Raw genomic sequence first — 17,614 nt, 5'->3', positions numbered from 1 at the left:
ACTAGGCTAGTGGGTAAGAGTGCTGTCTCCATTGTCCTGCTGCCAGGGTTCACTGCTCTGCCGCTTACTTCCTGTCTGGGGAAGCTGGACCTTTGCTAAGTGGGGGTAATGGTAGTATGTGGTTTTATGTTTGAGGACAAACATCTCTGCACACCTGGAATGCTTTGAGCACAGGGGATTAAATGAGGCAGTTTATCATCTGTCTCCTCCCACTGAAGTGTCAGCTTCGTCAGGGCAGGACTTTTTTTCTTTGCACTCCCAGCCTCTAGAATTTGAATGGATGCAAACACAGCTCAGTATTCTTACTCATTGGTATCAGTCCTCATTCCTATTGGCCTGGCTGCCGACCTTCTTGCAGTCCGACCTGTGGCCTTCTGACAGCTTCCCGGCCTCAAGGTAACTCATCTCTGAGGCTCTGTAAGCTTTCTGGGCATCAGCTCTGTGGTCTTCCCGGGGAAATCCCCAAGGCTGGTAAAATTATCTGATAAACATGGAGTGATTGGTGACACTTTCTTAGTTGAAATGTAAGTTTTCATACTAGCAGCTCCACCATTTTTGTGTAACTGCCTAAGCTTTAGTGGGAGCATTAAGAAACATGACTAATTGCAAAGTTTTACAATATTCTAAGTGCATACATAATAAACATCATAAATGTGACTTTATCTTACTAAGGTAGCAAATGCCCTTGGAGTGTTTTCAAGGCCCTGGGACGAGGCAGACTGCCTGGACAATGTATGTGACTTTTTCCTCAAAACACCATAGAACAACATAAGACAGAGCAGAGGGACAGAATATAGGATATAGAGGTGATGTCTAATAGGGAAGACACCCTGAGACCCAGAGAGGAGCCCAGCCTCTAAGTCATCCAGCATTTTAGGTTTTAAAAAGCTACCTTCAGTTTGTGGGCTCAGCTGCCCAGCTAAACTCTAGAAATGAAAATCAGCTTGGGAAAGAGAACTCCCAAATGGAGTCCAGTTATATGCTAGGCACTTGTATTAGCTTGTTTATTCCTCATAATCACCAGTTACTAAAGGACAGTTGGGATTTGAACCTGGGCCTGATTTCTTCTGAAGCTAAGACTCTACACATTATACTTCCCGTTTCTGCTGTTAAGAAGAAAACCTCAGTGGGAAAGTGGATTCTGGGCAAACTTGAAAATGCTCTGAACTTGAATGGGTACATCTTGGCTGCCTGCACCTCAAATGACCCGGCTGGTCTAGGATAAAGGCTGCTTTAGCTAATCTATACTTTTTTTTTTTTTTTTTCTGTCACATTGGTCGCAGTTACACGGTAACATGGCAGTCAGCTAGTGTTAGCATCCCTGCAGGTAGCTGCTGCTGCTCTCAGGCCCTGCATGCATTGCTGGCTACTGGCACCCTTCTTCTCTGGCGATGGGTGGGGCGGTGGGGGTGGCTTATAATCATATTGTCAGTGACAGCTGCATTATATGCAGTGCTTATTTAAACAAATAATAATAGAAAACATGACTCCAGAAAAGCCGAAACATGTAGCCACATTTCAACTGTACTTGTATGTAATGACAGGCATAGACCAGTTTGAGAGGTAGAGATCTCAGGAGAAGCACACATATGTATACTTTGGAAGATAGCACTTACCTGAGAAAGAACAAGCTATCAATGAAGTAATCTTTTAAGGTTATTTTATACAAATAGTAATTAACTTTTGTGATATTAGATGAAGCAAGACAAAGAAGCTGTTTTTTTTTTTTTTTTTTCATAAATTAGATTACTGCTTCCCAAAATGATACCCAAAGGAATGGTATTTCATGAAATATTCCCCAAAATGCCTTATGTGGACAAGTTTGAAGAATGGTCTATCTTTCTCTTGAAGATTTAAGGTTGGGGAGACACCAAAACTTTTAAAAAAGTATTACTGGTTTTATTTCCAGGAAGTAGTCTATGGGGTAAGAAGTGCTTGGCAGTTGCTGAGATTTCTGATTATAACATATGTTTGGACCATTCACTCATGTGGTCTCTTTGTTTATGAACCTCTATACTATGATTCCCAGGAATACTCTGTAACCAAACTGACAGACAAATAGGTGAATAATCCTAGGTCCAATGATTTTTAGGGGGCATCCAAACCAGATGAGCCTGGATCAGCTCTCTGAGGGGGTAACACGTAAGCCAGCGAGCTGCCTCTAACAGCCTCCTCAGCACAAACGAGGGAGCTGGGTGGACGCACTCAGCCTCAGCACAGGGCTGACAGTCTGACTTCACTGCTTATTCCCAAAGAGAAGTGACATGATGCATGCAGAAGGATGGCAGTTCTGGGGTCGCCACTCAATACAAAGGAACCAGAGAAAAACCTCCCATTCTTAAATAACATTTATTATTGTTGGAAAGAAGTCTCTTTTTATGAGAACAATTCTCACATTTATTTAAAGGTACACTGGTTACGGTTATAGAAGCAAATTTCATTGAGGTGCTCTATATGAAGTATGCCCGACTACGACTCTGAGTTCAGCAATCTAATGTTCACAATGTGTTCGCTGCCATTAGCTATGTATCCAAACATGCCTTTTTCCCCCCCCTTTTAAAACATGTGCCTGCACAGGGTGGAGAAAGAAATGCCAAGGGCCTGCTAAAAAGGAGAAGCCTAGAAAAGATAAAATTCCTGCAGCAGTTCTGGTCAACTGCAGCCCGTGGGTGCAGAATAGTGTTTATGTGGGGAGGCGCTGCGCCCAGTGGTTTCTCGGTTTAATGGTGTGAGAGCCCTTGAGGTTTTCTGCGGCGGAGGAGGAAGAAAGAGATGCCATTTACTGAATCCAGTCGATGTTCAGGCAGCGTGCTATGAATGCAAACATGTCTGAGACTTCTTCTATCACTTTGGCTGTGGGCTTCCCGGCCCCATGGCCCGCCTTGGTGTCCACATGGATAAGCAGGGGGTTGTTCTGCTTCCGGCTGCGGCCCACGAGGTGCTGAAGGGTGGCGATGAACTTGAGGGAGTGAAGCGGGACCACGCGGTCATCATGGTCTGCGGTGAGGAGAAGCATGGACGGGTACTGGATGTCGTCTGCCTCTGGCAGCTTCACGTTGTGCAGTGGAGAATATCTGAAAGGCAAAGGCATTCCGTGAGGCCAGGTATCAAAATGAGAGCTGTGCGTTTCCACTAGGTTAGTCACGGGACTGGTGGGCACAGATACCTGTGTCGTTCATCAGCAGTGAGGACTGTGACCAGCTGGTCCCTGGGTGACCGGGTGACCACTGCAGACATTGGTGGGCTGTGACTGGCCAGGGCTATTGGAGGCTGGGGAGCCCTGTTATTTATCTGGTCCCCACTTTGGAAGACTGTGTAAGAAAGAAACTCACAGGGCTGCTGGAACAACCCAAACTATATGCAAACTGATTGTCTTGAGGTGAATATTTTCATATTCTTCAGGCTGAATTTTTCACTGCAACAAAGTGGACTGGTTGTCCCTTTATTATTACATGAGAAAACATTTTAAATTGAAGTATAGTTGATACTGACTTCCCTGGTGGCTCAGACGGTAAAGCGTCTGCCTACAATGTGGGAGACCTGGGTTCAATCCCTGGGTTGGGAAGATCTTCTGGAGAAGGAAATGGCAACCCACTCCAGTATTCTTGCCTGGAAAATCACATGGATGGAGGAGCCTGGTAGGCTACAGTCCATGGGGTTGCAAAGAGTCAGACACGACTGGGCGAATTCACTCACTCATAGTTGATTTACAATATTAGTTTCAGGTAATTCAATATATTCTTAGAGATTATACTTCAATTAAAGTTATAAAATAATGGCTTTATTGCCTGTGCTGTACAGCACATCCTTGCAGCTTATTCATTTTATACACAGTAGTTTGTATCTCTTAGTTCCTGACTCCCATCTTGCTGATTGTTCTTTTAAATCACTAACTATGGATATAATAGGTGCAAGCCTTTCTTTTGTTGAAGAATTTGAAGTCCACAGTGTCCGGCAGCTTTCTGCCTGTTTGGTATCTATAAAATCTTTATTCTGATCTCAGCTTGATAGACTTAGGAAGAACACAGGTCCCCCGCCCCGGGCCTAGTTTCTGTCTGAAAACAGAGAACCTGAGCTGGGCCGCTGACCTGCTGGCTCACAGTCCAGCAGAAACTGACCTTGGCCAATGGTGAGAAAGTTAGTGTTGGAGGAACCTTCTGAAGCACAAGATAAATTTGCAGTTAACAAAAGGTTTTTAAAAACTAAGTACAGTCAGATTAAATGCTTGATGCTAATTAAGTAAAGTGAAAGAAATCTCTTGAGTATTTCTTCTTTACTTTTTAGTGAATAAGGCTGTCTTATTTTGCAGTGTTCAGTATTAATGGATAAACTATTTTAGTAGAGTTTTATTTTGTAGAGTGAAAAGGCAAAAATAGTAAAATTTCTGCTCAGTTAACCAGGTCAAGACTAAAATCTTCTGGGGTTTAGTCTCCTAACAGGTAAGATGGGGGTGACAATGGATCTGTTTTCTGATCTCACTTCAGAGGATTTTTGGATCAACCCTGGTCCTCCAGATAAGGATTAGTTCTGTGGGAAAACAAGCTTGAAAGTCTTTTTACGAATAACACCTCTCTCTACCTCAAGATTCACATACCACATCTATGTATTAAAGATTCTGAGAAGTTCTGTAGGAAAAAAAAAAGTCTGTTAGGCTTTATTTATCCCAGCTATTGACAAACTTCGAAATCTAGATCTTTTTTCGGGGGGATCCCCTCCAGTATAGTGGATTCAGTTCTCTGCTCACCTGGATGCAGATGAGAGGACATGCAGCCCTGTGAGTACTAGGCTGGAAAAATTAAGGTCTGAAATAGGAGTATCACTGATGTCTTGACAGAAAAAATATTAAGAACTCTCTTTTATTGCTTTCAAATTAATTTTAGAAGTATTGGGATCCAGTGACTATTTTGTTGCCTTCAACATACAATTAATTCAGTCTTTTCAACTGAGTACAAATGGGACCTCACTCCCGAAGTGCCTATTTTCTCTAAGTTAATTTGAACTATGACTCCTTCAGATATTCAGCTTTCACCAGGATGTGTCAGTGGGGTTACTTGTATATTTTTAAAGTTAAACTTTTCCCCCTCCTACAGAACAGAATTTAGTAGTTTGAAAGTATTCAATTAAAAAAAATCCAAGTCATTTTAGCCAAATATCTAAGTGGAGAACTAGCCATACAAAGCACATCAAATGAAGGAAAAAAAACCTGACTTGAGAAATGAAGTTATTGTATCAAAATCTATAGTTGACTGAGAAGACTGGGACAGGGGACACAGGCTCCTGATGCTATTCCAAGGGCAGTCCCTTAATACCGCTGGTAAAACTCCCCAGATCCCTGCTGCGGGAAGTAAACAGAATCAAGAGCCAAAGAAGAATGCAGCTTACAGTCTTGAGAATCTAGATGTTTGCCATTTTCTCACCGTTATCGCCGAAGTGGTTGAGGGATATAAATATTTCAATAATGCAGTAGTTTCAAATATGGGCTTCCCAGGTGGCTCAGTGGGAAAGAATCCACTTACCAAGGCAGGAGATGTGGGTTCCAACACTGGGTCAGGGAAATTCCCTGGAGAAGGAAATGGCACCCCACTCTAGTATTTTTGCCTGGAAAATCCCATGGATGGAGGAGCCTGGTGGGCTGCAGTCCATGGGGTCGCTAAGAGTCAGACATGACTGAGCGACTTCACTTTCACTTTTCACTTTCATGCACTGGAGAAGGAAATGGCAACCCACTCCAGTGTTCTTGCCTGGAGAGTCCCGGGGACAGGGGAGCCTGGTGGGCTGCCGTCTATGGGGTCGCACAGAGTCAGACACGACTGACGCAACTTAGCAGCAGCAGTAGTAATTGCATATAGTCCTATTTCCTTATTTTTTAATTGAGAAAAAGAAGCCTATATATACACATATATATATAATGTTATAATGATACCTTTTTAAAAATTAGTTTTTAATTGCTGGCTCAACAAAAACCACACAGATTTCTCATCTCATAATAAGTCAGAAGTCTGAGTTGGTTTGCCTGGGTTCTCTGGCTGTCTCAAGGTTGAAGTTAAGTTGTTGGCTAGCTGGGCACTTATTAAGAAGTTCTAGGGAAAAATCTACTTCTGGACTCATTTCAGTTGTTGGCAGAATTCAGCTCCACAAGGCTGTAGGACTGAGGTCCTCATTTCTTTGCCAGCTGTTGGTTGGGGGTGATATCAGCTTGTAAAGGCCCCCTTCCTCCATTTTCAAAGCCAGCAATGGTGGGTCTGGGTCTCCTCGTGCTTCCAGTTTCTCTCATCTTTTCTGCTGCATCCCTGACTCTTCTCGCCAGAGACAGTGTCCTGCCTTTAAGGGTTTGTCATTAGATTAGGCCCTCTTGATAATCCAGGACAATTTTTCCATTCTGGTCAGCTGATTAGTAATCTTCATTTAATCTGCAAAGTCCCTGCAGAGCGGTCCATAGATCAGTCAACCACTGAAGAACCAGGGGGGACAGGAATCCTGGGGGACTGTCTTTAGAATTCTGCCATCACATCCTTGTTATTTTTGTTCAAGACCAGATCAGAACTAGGAAGACAGATAAGTATCCCCATCCACGTAGCCTACTTTTGCAGTGAATTCCTTGTAAACATGAGATACTGAAGGGGACAGTCAAACATTCCCTTTTGACTATGTTCAGTATTCTGACATCAAATCGTTAGCAACACAAATACATCAATATGAATCAAAACCTTACTTGATAAGCCATTCAAAATGTTGTTTGTTGTCTGAGCACCCATAATCAGTCGTCCAGGCGTGGCCAATGGTATACTTATGGAACTTCAGCATGTCCATTACTCCAACTTGGGCAATAACACAACCAAAGAGGTCAGGACGCTGATTGGCACAGGTAGCTAAAAATCAAGATAGAAAAAGCAGGTCGCCCATCGTTAAACATCTGTCATAAACAAAACCGAAAGAGAACAAAACAACACTTAAATGTTTTCTGAATCCTGATGGTCTTTTTTCCCAATAGCACAGGAAGAAACTATCAGAAATCACTTGCCCAAGAGTCTACAAGCTTTCCCCAGCTTCTAGTATATATCCGAGGGGTGGAATATTTTCATCAGTAGTGGACACGTAACTCTTCATGAAAACCTCTTGGACGTTCTGTAAAATCTGTGCTGCTCCCATCCCTAGCTGCTTTCACAGGTGATGCAGGATATTAACAAACTTATGTGGGATCTCAAAACTAGCCTGTGATATTGTGACAGAGTAAGAAATACCTATTTAATCTTCGTCCCTGGTTCCTAGAACAGATCTAAAACCCTTGCGAGTTTCCTGAGTGACAAGGTGAGAGCAGTATTTTTCATAATTCATAACTAATGCCTCTCAACCATATCTGAGTTCATGCTAATGAGGCAGCTCTTTCTGGGTTCCTAGACAGCTTCAGGATGGGGGCTGGTTGACCAAGGAACCAACCATGTGATAGGAGGATTGGATCTTTGGGTTCCACCCCTGACGTCTGGGGAGAGCAGCGGGGCTGGAGATAGTGATTCATGGCTACTGATTTAATCAATCTAGCCTGTATAACAGAACCTTCATAAAAACCAATGGAGTTTGAGAGCTCCTGGGTTGGTGAACACATGGAGGTGCTGGGACCGTGGTGCACTAGCAGGGCATGGAGGCTTGGCACGCACCTGCCCCAGCTATACAGCTCCTCTGACTTGTTCCCAAGTTTTATCCTTTATAACAAACTGGTAAATATAAGAGTGGTCCTGAAAGTGAAAGTCACTTAGTCATGTCCATCTCTTTGTGACGCCATGGACTATACAGTCCATGGAGTTCTCCAGGCTAGAATACTGGAGTGGGTAGCCTTTCCCTTCTCCAAGGGATCTTCCTAACCCAGGGATTGAACCCAGGTCTCCTGCATTGAGGGCAGATTCTTTACCAGCTAAGCCACAAGGGAAGCCCAAGAATACTGGAGTGGGTAGCCTATCCCTTCTCCAGTGGATCTTCCTGACCCAGGAATTGAACTGGGATCTCCTGCATTGCAGGCAGATTCTTTACCACCTGAGCTATCAGGGAAGCCCTAAGAATGTTCCTGAGTTCTATCAAATTATTTAACTCGAGGAGGGGGACCTGGGAAACCCCAATTTATAGCAATCAATCAGTAATATGAGAAGTCCAGGACTTGTGATTGGTGTCTGCAGTGGGGACTGTCCTATGGGTCTGTGCTAACTCTGGGTAGTGTCAGAATGGAACTGAATTGTGCGACACCCAGTTGGTGTCTGGAGAGCTGGGAGTATTGGTTGGTGTGGGACCCACCCCCCAACCCCTTCCTGCATTTGGCATCAGAAGTGTTGTAAACAGCAACAGTTGATACAGGTATAGCTCGAAGCAGAACAGAGCCTAAGACCCCGTTCCGAGCTCTGTCAGATACTGACATATTTTCTTGTCCTGTTTTAAAAATGCTCTTCTTTGTATACTTAAAAAAAATTATTTTTTTGGTAATTCAATAAATGTTTATTGAACATCTGCCATGTGCCTTGTACTAGGCATGGGGCCTGGGGATATGTCCGTGAATAATTTAGTGGGAAAGATAAAAGAAGTGAATGGGCAATTACAGTGTGGCATTCACTTCGTTGAGAAAGTGCGGGCACTACAGAAGAAGGGTGTAGGCCAGCATAATGAAGTTGGGGAGGCTCTGGGAGGAAGCAACGTCGAAGCCGGCATGACTAGGAGTTAGTCAAGAGATGTGAACTTTTCCTGCCTCTGGCAAGAATGAGTTCCCACTGCAGTTTAGATGTCAGTGCTTATTCAGATACCAAGTTCTGAGTCCTAGATCTTCTCCTCCCCACTCAGAGATGGGAGGGGCAGGAAGATGTTCTTTTAAAGAAGCACTTTAGCATCTTGATGGACAAACTCTATCTCTGAAGGTCCCATAAAGGACCTGGTTTATTAAAAGGCATAAACCAATTCCTGAAAATACAACTCCAAAAATGGACTTATTGGATGAACCAGTAAATTACAACACAATTCTCCCACTAGTAAAATCAACAACTTTCAACATCCCATTAAATAGTTTAGATCACCCTAAGTTGTTCTTTCTTTTATATTAATACTTGTTTAATTCATATGAAAACTTAGTTGGCTCAAATTCAAAATATACTAAGAATCAGATCACTTATTACTTCCATCATCACACCCAGGTCCGTGCCAGCATCTTCTCTCACTGAGACAGAAGCCACCTAGCTGGTCTCCTGCTTTTCTGTCCTTGCCTCTTCTGCCTACCCTGACATAGCAATGGATCAATCCATGATCCTGACTTTAAAACATGTCAAGTTATATGCCACTTCTCTGCTCAAAACTCACCAAAGGCTTCTCATTTCAGAGTAAACTGTGTTCTCTCTGACAGCGGTGAGGTCCTGCCTGGTGTAGGTTCCCACCATCCCTGACCTCTCCCATCACTCGCCCTTGCTCGCTGTGCCTAGCCGCAGACACGGGTCTCCGGGCCGCATGCTGGCCTTAGGCATGTCATGTCGCCTGCCTCAACCAACTAGAATGAAAGCTCCATGAAGGTGTTGTCTGTTTCATTTGCCGACATATTTCCAGTATCTGAAAAAATGCCCAGCACTTGCTCAGTACATATTTGTTGAATAGATAAATTTGTGGTTATTTGGTATTTAAGAATATTATCCACATCCTTTCTCAATTTATTTTTTCTTTAAATTATAGTATAACTGACATAAAGTGTATTAGTCTCAGGTGTAAAACAGCGATTTGGTATTTTTATGCATCACAAAATGATCACCATAAGCCTAGTTACCATCTCATCACACAAAGGTTTTAAATACTGACTATATTCCCTGTCTGTATAGTATATCTCTGAGATATTTTATCACAGAGTTTGTACCTCTCAATTGCCCTCATTTATTTCACTCATCTTTCCATCCCACTCCACTCTGGCAGCCAATAATTTTTCTGTATCTATTATTAGTCTGTTTGCTCAACTGTGTTTTTACATTTCTCATGTAAGTGAAATCACACGGTAACTGTCTTTCTCTGACTTATTTTACTTAGCGTGATACCCTCTAGGTCCACTCACGTTGTTGCAAATAGCATGATTTCATTCTTTTCTATGGCTGAGTAATATTCCACTGTGTGTATATTATACATATAAATCTTCTTTGTCCATTAATTTATCAGTGGACACTTAGGTTGCTTTCATATCTTAGCCATTGTGAATAATACTACAATGAACATCAGGGTACATATCTTTTTGAATTAGTGGTTTTGACTTCTTTGAAAAAAACTGCCCAGAAGTGGAACTGCTGAATCATACAGCTGCTCTATTTTTACTTTTTAAGGAGCCTTCATCCTGTTCCGTATAGTGGAGAACAGTTACATTCCCACCAGTGTGTGAGGGTTCCCTTTCGCTGCATCCTTGTCAACGCTGATTATTTGTTGTCCTTTGGATACTAGTCCTACTGGTAGATGTGAGGCGGTGTCTCATTGTGGTTTTGATTTGCATTTCCTTGATGATTAATAACACTGAGCATATCTTCATGTGTCTATTGGCCGTAAGTGTATCTTCTCTGGAAAAATGTCTACTTAGGCCCTCCGCTCATTGTTAACTGTTTTTGGTGTTGAGTTCTATGGGTTCTTAGGCTATTGGGGACATTAAGCTCTTAGCAGACATATTGTCTGTAAATACCTTCTCAGGTTCAGTAGGCTGCCTTTTCATTTTGTTGGTAGTTTTCTTCACTGTGCAAAAGCTTATTAGGTTGCTACAGTCCCATTTGTTTGTTCTGCTTTTGTTTCCCTTGCCTGAGGAGACATATCCAAAACAATTTCATGAAGACCAATTCAGTGTACTGCTTATGGTTTCTTCAACGGGTTTTATGGCTTCAGTTTTTATAAATATTTTGAGTTTATTTTCATATACGATGCAAGAAAGTAGTCCAGTTTGACTCTTTTGCATGAAACTGTCTAGTTTTCCCAACACCATTTATAGACAAGGCTATCTTTTTCCCACTGTATATTCTTCCTTCCTTTGTTGTAGATTGACTATATATGTGGGTTTATTTTGGGGTTCTCTATTTTGTTCCATTGACCTTTATGTCTGTTTCTATGCCAGTACCATACTGTTTTGGTAACTAGAGTTTTGCAGTACAGTTTGAAATCAATGAACATGATACCTCTAGCTTTGTTCTTCTTTTTCAATATTGTTTTGGCTATTTGGGGTCTTTTGTGTTTCTTATTTTAGTTCTGCAAAATTGCCATCGATATTTTGATAGGATTTGCACTGATTCTGTACATTGCAGGGCAGCAGGGTGATTTTAACAATATTAACTCTTTCAAATCTATGAGCATAGTACATCTTTTAATTGGTTTGTGTCACCTTCAGTTTCATCATGTCTTAACAATTTTCAGTGTACAGGTCTTTCACCTCTTTGTTTAGATTTATTACTAGGTATTTTATTCTTTTTGATGCAATTTTAAATGGGACTGTTTTCTTAATTTCTCCTGACAATTTATTAAGGTATAGAAATGCAACAGATTTCTATATATTGATTTTATATTGTGCAACGTACTTAGTTCTATGATGGTGTCTTTAGGATTCCCTGCATACAGTACCATATCACCTGCCAACAGTGGCAGTTTGACTCCTTTCCTAATTTGGATTACTTTTGTTTATTTTTCCTGTCTGTTGTGGATAGGACTTCCCATATAATGTTAACAGGAGTGGTGAGTGACTCTCTTGTCTCAATAAGACCCTTTTCTTGTTCCTCACCTTAGAGGAAATGCTTTTGGCTTTTCACTGTTGAGTATGATATTAGCACTTGTCATACATGGCCTTTATTATGTTGAGATGTGTTCCTCTATACCCATTTTGTTAAGAGTTCTTAATCACGAATGGATGTAGAATTTTGTCAAAAGATATTGAACCATCCTTACATCCCTGAGATAAATCCTACTTGATCATAGTGTGTATATCTGTGTTTATCAATGATATTGGCCTGCAATTTTCTTTTTTTGTGTGTGGTATCTTTGGTTTTAATATCAGGGTGATGCTGACCTTGTAAAATGAGTTCAGAAGTGCTCCTTCCTCTTCAGTTTTCTGGAACAGTTTGAGAAGACAGGTGTTAACTTTTCTCTAAATGTTTCATAGAATTCACCCGTGAAGACATCTGGTCCTGGACTCTTTGTTTGCTGGGAGTTTTCTTTTTAATTTAATTTACTGATTCAACTTCATTACTGGTAATTGGTCTGTTGATATTTTTTTCCTGATTCAGTCTTGGGAGATTGTAAGTTTCTAGGAACTTATCCATTTCTTCTAGGTTGTCCACTTTATTGTGACTAATTATTCATAGTATCTTAGTATCCTTTGCATTTTTATGGTGTTGGATGTGATTTCTCTTTCATCTCTGATTTTCTTTGGGCCCTCTCTGTTTTTCTTGATGAGTCTGGTAAAAGTCTAATAAAATTTTTTCATCGTCTCAAAGAAACAGCTCTTAGTTTTATCGATCTTTTGTACTGTTTTTGTCTCTTTTACTGCTCTAATTTTTATTATTGTAGTCACTTTAGGTGTTAGGTTAGATTCCATTTTCATTTGTCTCTAAGTACTTCTTAATTTTCTCTTTATCAGTGACCCACTGGTTGCTCAGTACCATATTGTTTAGTCTCTGTTTGTCTTTTGCAGTTTTTCCTTGTAGTTGATGTCTAATCTCACACTGTTGTGGTTGGAAAAGATGCTTGATGTAATTTCAACCTTCTTAAATTTATTCAGATGTATTTAGTGGCATAGCATATGATCTATCCTGGAGAATGATCCATGTGCACTTGAAAAGAATGTGTATTCTGATGCTTTTGGATAGAATGTTCTTAATCCATTTATTCTATCTAAACTAATGTATCTTTAAAGTCAGTATTTCCTTAATGATTTTCTGTCTGGAATGTCTATCCATCGAAGTAAATCGAATATTAAAGCCTCCTGTTATTGTTTTACTCTTCGGTTTCTCCCTTTATGTCATCAATATTTGCCTTATACATTTAGATACTTCTATGTTGGGTGCATAAGTATGTTTTTTAACATTTTATTTTATACTATAGTTAATTTACAATGTTGTGTGTATTTTAGGTGTACAGCAAAGTGATTCACATATACATATACACATATCCATTCTTTTTCAGATTCTTTTCCACATAGGTTATTATAGAACATATGTTCCCTGTGCTATACAGTAGGTCCTTGCTGATTACTTATATATAGTAGTGTGTCTTTGTTAATCCCACACTCCTAACTTATCCCTGCCTCCCCTTTTTCCTCTAATAACTGTAAGTTTGTTTTTGAAGTTCTCATTTTTTTTAGAACTGTTTTTTTCTGTTCAGCTTGTATGATTTTCATTATTCTGTTTTCCATGTCTCTGATCCATTCCTCTGTATCATCTAATCTATTGTTGATTCCTGCTGCTGCTGCTGCTAAGTCACTTCAGTCGTGTCCGACTCTGTGCGACCCCACAGATGGCAACCTACCAGGCTCCCCCGTCCCTGGGATTCTCCAGGCAAGAGTACTGGAGTGGGGTGCCATTGCCTTCTCTGCTGTTGATTCCTGCTAGTATACATATATACATTTTTAATTTCAGTTATTGTAGTCTTCACCTCTTTTTGGCTCTTCTTTTTATTTTCTAACTGTTAGACTTCTCACCATGTTCATCCATTCTTCTCCTGAGTTTGTGGAGCATCTTTATGATCATTACCTTGAGCTCTTTATTGGATAAGACTGCTTATCTCCACTTTGCTTAGTTCTTCTTCTAGGGGTTTTATCTTGCCTCCTTAGTTTAGAACATAGTTCTGTCTTTTCATTTCACCTAATTCTCTGTTTGTCTCTGTGTATGAGGTGGGTTGGTTATGTGTACTGAGCTTGGCCAAGTACCCCCATGTAGCTGATGTTCCACAAGAGCAGCAGACTCCCATGTGGTGACCCGTCACATGGTGTAGGGTGCCTCTTCTGTAGGCTGTGTGGCCTTCTGTGGTGGCAGGGCCAACTACTTTCGGTATGCTGGCAGGCAAGGCCTGGTATGTGCATGAGCAGAGCTGGTGCCAGTCTGCTGGTGGGTAGAGTGCTGATGGTAGCCAGGGGGGGAACTCCAAAATGGTGCTTCTCAGCACCAGTGTCCTTGTGGTCAAATAAGTTCCCCCAAATGGGTACCCCCAGCATCTGTGTCCCCACTAGGAGTCCCAGTTGCCTCCTGGCCCTCTGGGAGGCTCTCCCAGATTAGCAAGGAAATTTGACCAGGCTCCTTTCAAATCATTGCCCATATGCCGGGGTTCAGAGCATGTGAGATTTTGTGTGCACTCTAAGAGTGGAGTCTCTATCTCCCACAGCCCTCTGGCTCTCCTGAAAGGAAGATCATAGCCAGATGTTCTGGGGGCTTGTCTTCCTGGTGAGGGGTCTCTAGACTGGGGAACCTTCTGTGGGTCTTGAACCTCTCTCTCTTTGGGAAGGATTATCCTGCAGTTGTGATTATCCTCCCATTTGTGGGCTGCCTGCCTGAGGTTGTAGGTCTTGACTGTACTATGCATCTGCCCCTCCTTACCCATCTCATTGTGGTTCCTTCTTTGTATCCTCAGTTGTAGAAAATGTTAGTCTGTTAGTCTTCAGGTTGTTCTCGTAGTTGTTCTGTAAATAGTTGTTAATTTTGGTGTGCCCATGGCTCAAAGGCTCGCCATCTTGGCCACATCTCTACCCTTTTCAAATTTAAACAAATTATTTTGGACATATACATTTTACCTCCATGGGAAAATGTTTTTTTCCAAGTCTATATTATATTGGGGTAGAAAAGTAAGGGCAGGAATTCAGGTTTTAACACGAATCAGTATATTTCAAAGACAAGGAAACAGTGAATGTCAAAATCCCCTGAGAACAGAATTGAAAGCTGAAAACTGTCACATGTGCTTTTTAGGTTGAGTCTCTTTAAGCTGATCTACATTTGTAAAATGACCCCTCATCTCCTAGTGACACTGGAGGTAGGACCCAGCAAGCAGAGGTCAGGCCCACTATAAATGTCCACTGCAGAGTTAAGTACTGCTGAGAGACAAAAGCAAAGTGAAATTTCATTAACTACCAAAAAATTGGAAAATCTACTTAGAGGCAGTGCCACATAGAGGTTAAAAGAGCAGAATCTAAAACCATGGTGCTAATCATCAACCCCAGCATCACCACCACACTAGCAAGCTACTCTGCCTCTCAGAGCCCATCTCCCAGGCTGCATGCACGTCAAGGGCTCAGCACTGGGCCTGGCACACAAGGTGCTCAGCAAGGGTAAACTATGTGGCTATTTCATTATTTTTAAGCTGTGGATCTGTCTTTGCATGGACCTCATTTTCCTTTATGACTTCTTTCTCTGCACCCACAGCGTTTAGCATCCCATGGCATTAGGTATTCAACTGGCATTTATACCTAATGATCACAGGTGGGTAGCATAGTCAGAGGGGTGGTATTTGATTCAGTCCTGTGCTGCCTTAACTCTCGAGACTTGTGGGCTTGGTCTGTGGGAAGGGAGTCCCGCCCAGGGGAGGGTGAGAACTGTGGTCCAGAAGAGCTCAGAACAGGGAGGAGGAATGGCTTTTCAGCTCTGATGAGCTGAGTCAGTAGTTGCATCTTCATACTGTCATTTATTAGATACCCAAATACAAGCAGGTTTTGCTTTTCCTGTACCACTGCTACCATCCACGAGCCCAAAGTAAGCAAAGCCCAAACTCCTGAAAACTCCAAGAGTTAACTAGTAAAGTACAATGAATACACCCAGTTCTCACCTACTAAGAGGCCTCCATTTGAACCTCCATTAATAGTCAGCCTCTTGGGAGACGTGTAACCTTCCTTGATAAGATATTCAGCAGCACACTGAAAGTCATCAAAGCAGTTTTGTTTGTTGGCCAAGATACCACCTATAATGTGCCAAAGTGAAAGATAAGTTAATTAACAAAATACTAAAAAAAAAAAAAAAAAAAGAAAGAAAAATCAGCAAAAGGAATTCAAGGATGAGGAATTCAAATGATGATAAGGCATAGTTTCAACTACTGATCAACTTAAACACAATGAGCTCACACTACATTTAGAAAAATGCCTCAATTTATGCACTATGGAAATCCATCATCAGTACCACAACTGCTAATCCATACGGTGCCTTTGTATTTTTCTAAAATCTCTTAGAACTTAAAAGGCAAATGCCCCAAAGGGAACAGATGGGAACAGATGATCTGTTATGATGTCAGACAACCATGAGAATAAAAACGAGAAAGCATGTCATCAACACGAACTTGTGTTCTGGGAGGAGCTGGACTCACTGACACACGACTTGGAGCAGAACTGAGTCCTCCATGGGCTCCACAGAGTATGTGACGATGGAGGTGAGCTCACTGCCTCTTCCCTGGGAAGATGAAAGTGCTCTGCACAGACAGGCTCATGTCTTACCTCTCCTCTCTGCAGGACTTTGAGATGGGTAAGTGATTTTGAGAACTAAAGCTCTCCAATTTTGCGCTCGGCTATTTATTCAAGTACTTAAGTAGGAATTTGGAGAAGGGAATGGCAACCCACTCCAGTATTCTTGCCTGGAGAACCCCATGTAGAGAAGAGCCTGGAGGGCTATACTCCATAGGGTCGCAGAGTCCGACACGACTGAGTGACTCACAAACACAAGTAGGAATTCGGTGATTAGGTGGGGGAATGTTGCTGCACAAAGTAGCTTATTAGTTTTAGTCTTTGTCGGCCCTGCAGCATGCAGGGTCGGGGTTCCCCTGCCAAGGACTGAACTCATGCCCTGCTTCAGCAGAACCGCAGAGTCTTAACCATTGGACCACCAGGGAAATCCCTAGTTTCTCTAGTTTTTTTTTTCTCTCTAGTCTTGAATGAAGAGGATCTCAAACATCTCCCCAGAGAATCTCAGCTTTCTCGTAGCCAAATGAACCCATTAAGAGAGGAACATCTGTAAGGTCTTAGAATATCTAAAAATAAAGGCCAAAACTCAAAGTCATGCTCTCAAAGGAATGGATACCTGAAATAACTGCCTATGAAATGAACATAAAGCAGACATAGATCTGATTAGATATTTGAGATTAAATATAACCATTTTTGCAGAAATTCAATTAAGGATGAAGCAGTGCTACTGAAGAAATTTTTTCATATCAAAACAAATGTTATTAAGATTTTAATAAGAAATTATCAGTGAATTAGAATGGCTAGGATAACTTAGTTTCCAGGAATAATATACTTTTGGATATATGACTATATTTTTTAAAGGGCATTAAATTTTAAAACTCAATTAACAGAATGGAATCTAGATTTATCAATGTTCAATATGATAGCGTCTAACTGAAAAGGTCCATTTGGGGTCCTTTCACTGCCTAAATTGGGAGAAAGTCTATGATCAATCTAAACACAGGTAAGCAACTTTCAGCTTCAGTCAAGCTGCAAACTTCCCTCCCCACAAGGCTTTTGGAAAATAACTTGGTTATATTTAATACAGAGATAAGAAAGTTGATGAAGACCAGGGGAGGCACTCTTCCCTAACAGAGCTCCATGGACCACCTAAGGAACAGAAGAATTTTACGGTGAAGAACTTGGGTCCTTTGAGAAGGCAACAGTGTCAGGAGT

General features: G+C 41.5%; 1 protein-coding gene across 1 annotated transcript in view; it reads right to left on the bottom strand.

Annotated features, from left to right (window-relative positions):
- Window positions 1-2,608: 2,608 nt before the first annotated feature.
- PREP (prolyl endopeptidase) overlaps window positions 2,609-17,614 on the bottom strand; it is a 132,144-nt gene continuing 117,138 nt past the window's right edge. The window contains 3 exon segments of the mRNA NM_174772.1: window positions 2,609-3,074; window positions 6,713-6,869; window positions 15,778-15,909. Coding sequence (NP_777197.1) covers window positions 2,780-3,074; window positions 6,713-6,869; window positions 15,778-15,909 — 584 coding nt within the window. The 3' untranslated portion in view covers window positions 2,609-2,779.

Source organism: Bos taurus, chromosome 9 (assembly GCF_002263795.3).
Source record: "Bos taurus isolate L1 Dominette 01449 registration number 42190680 breed Hereford chromosome 9, ARS-UCD2.0, whole genome shotgun sequence".
In the NCBI taxonomy this organism is placed as follows: Eukaryota; Metazoa; Chordata; class Mammalia; order Artiodactyla; family Bovidae; genus Bos; species Bos taurus.
The sequence above is the reverse complement of the archived record's forward strand: the minus strand, read 5'-3'. Positions and strand labels throughout refer to the sequence as shown.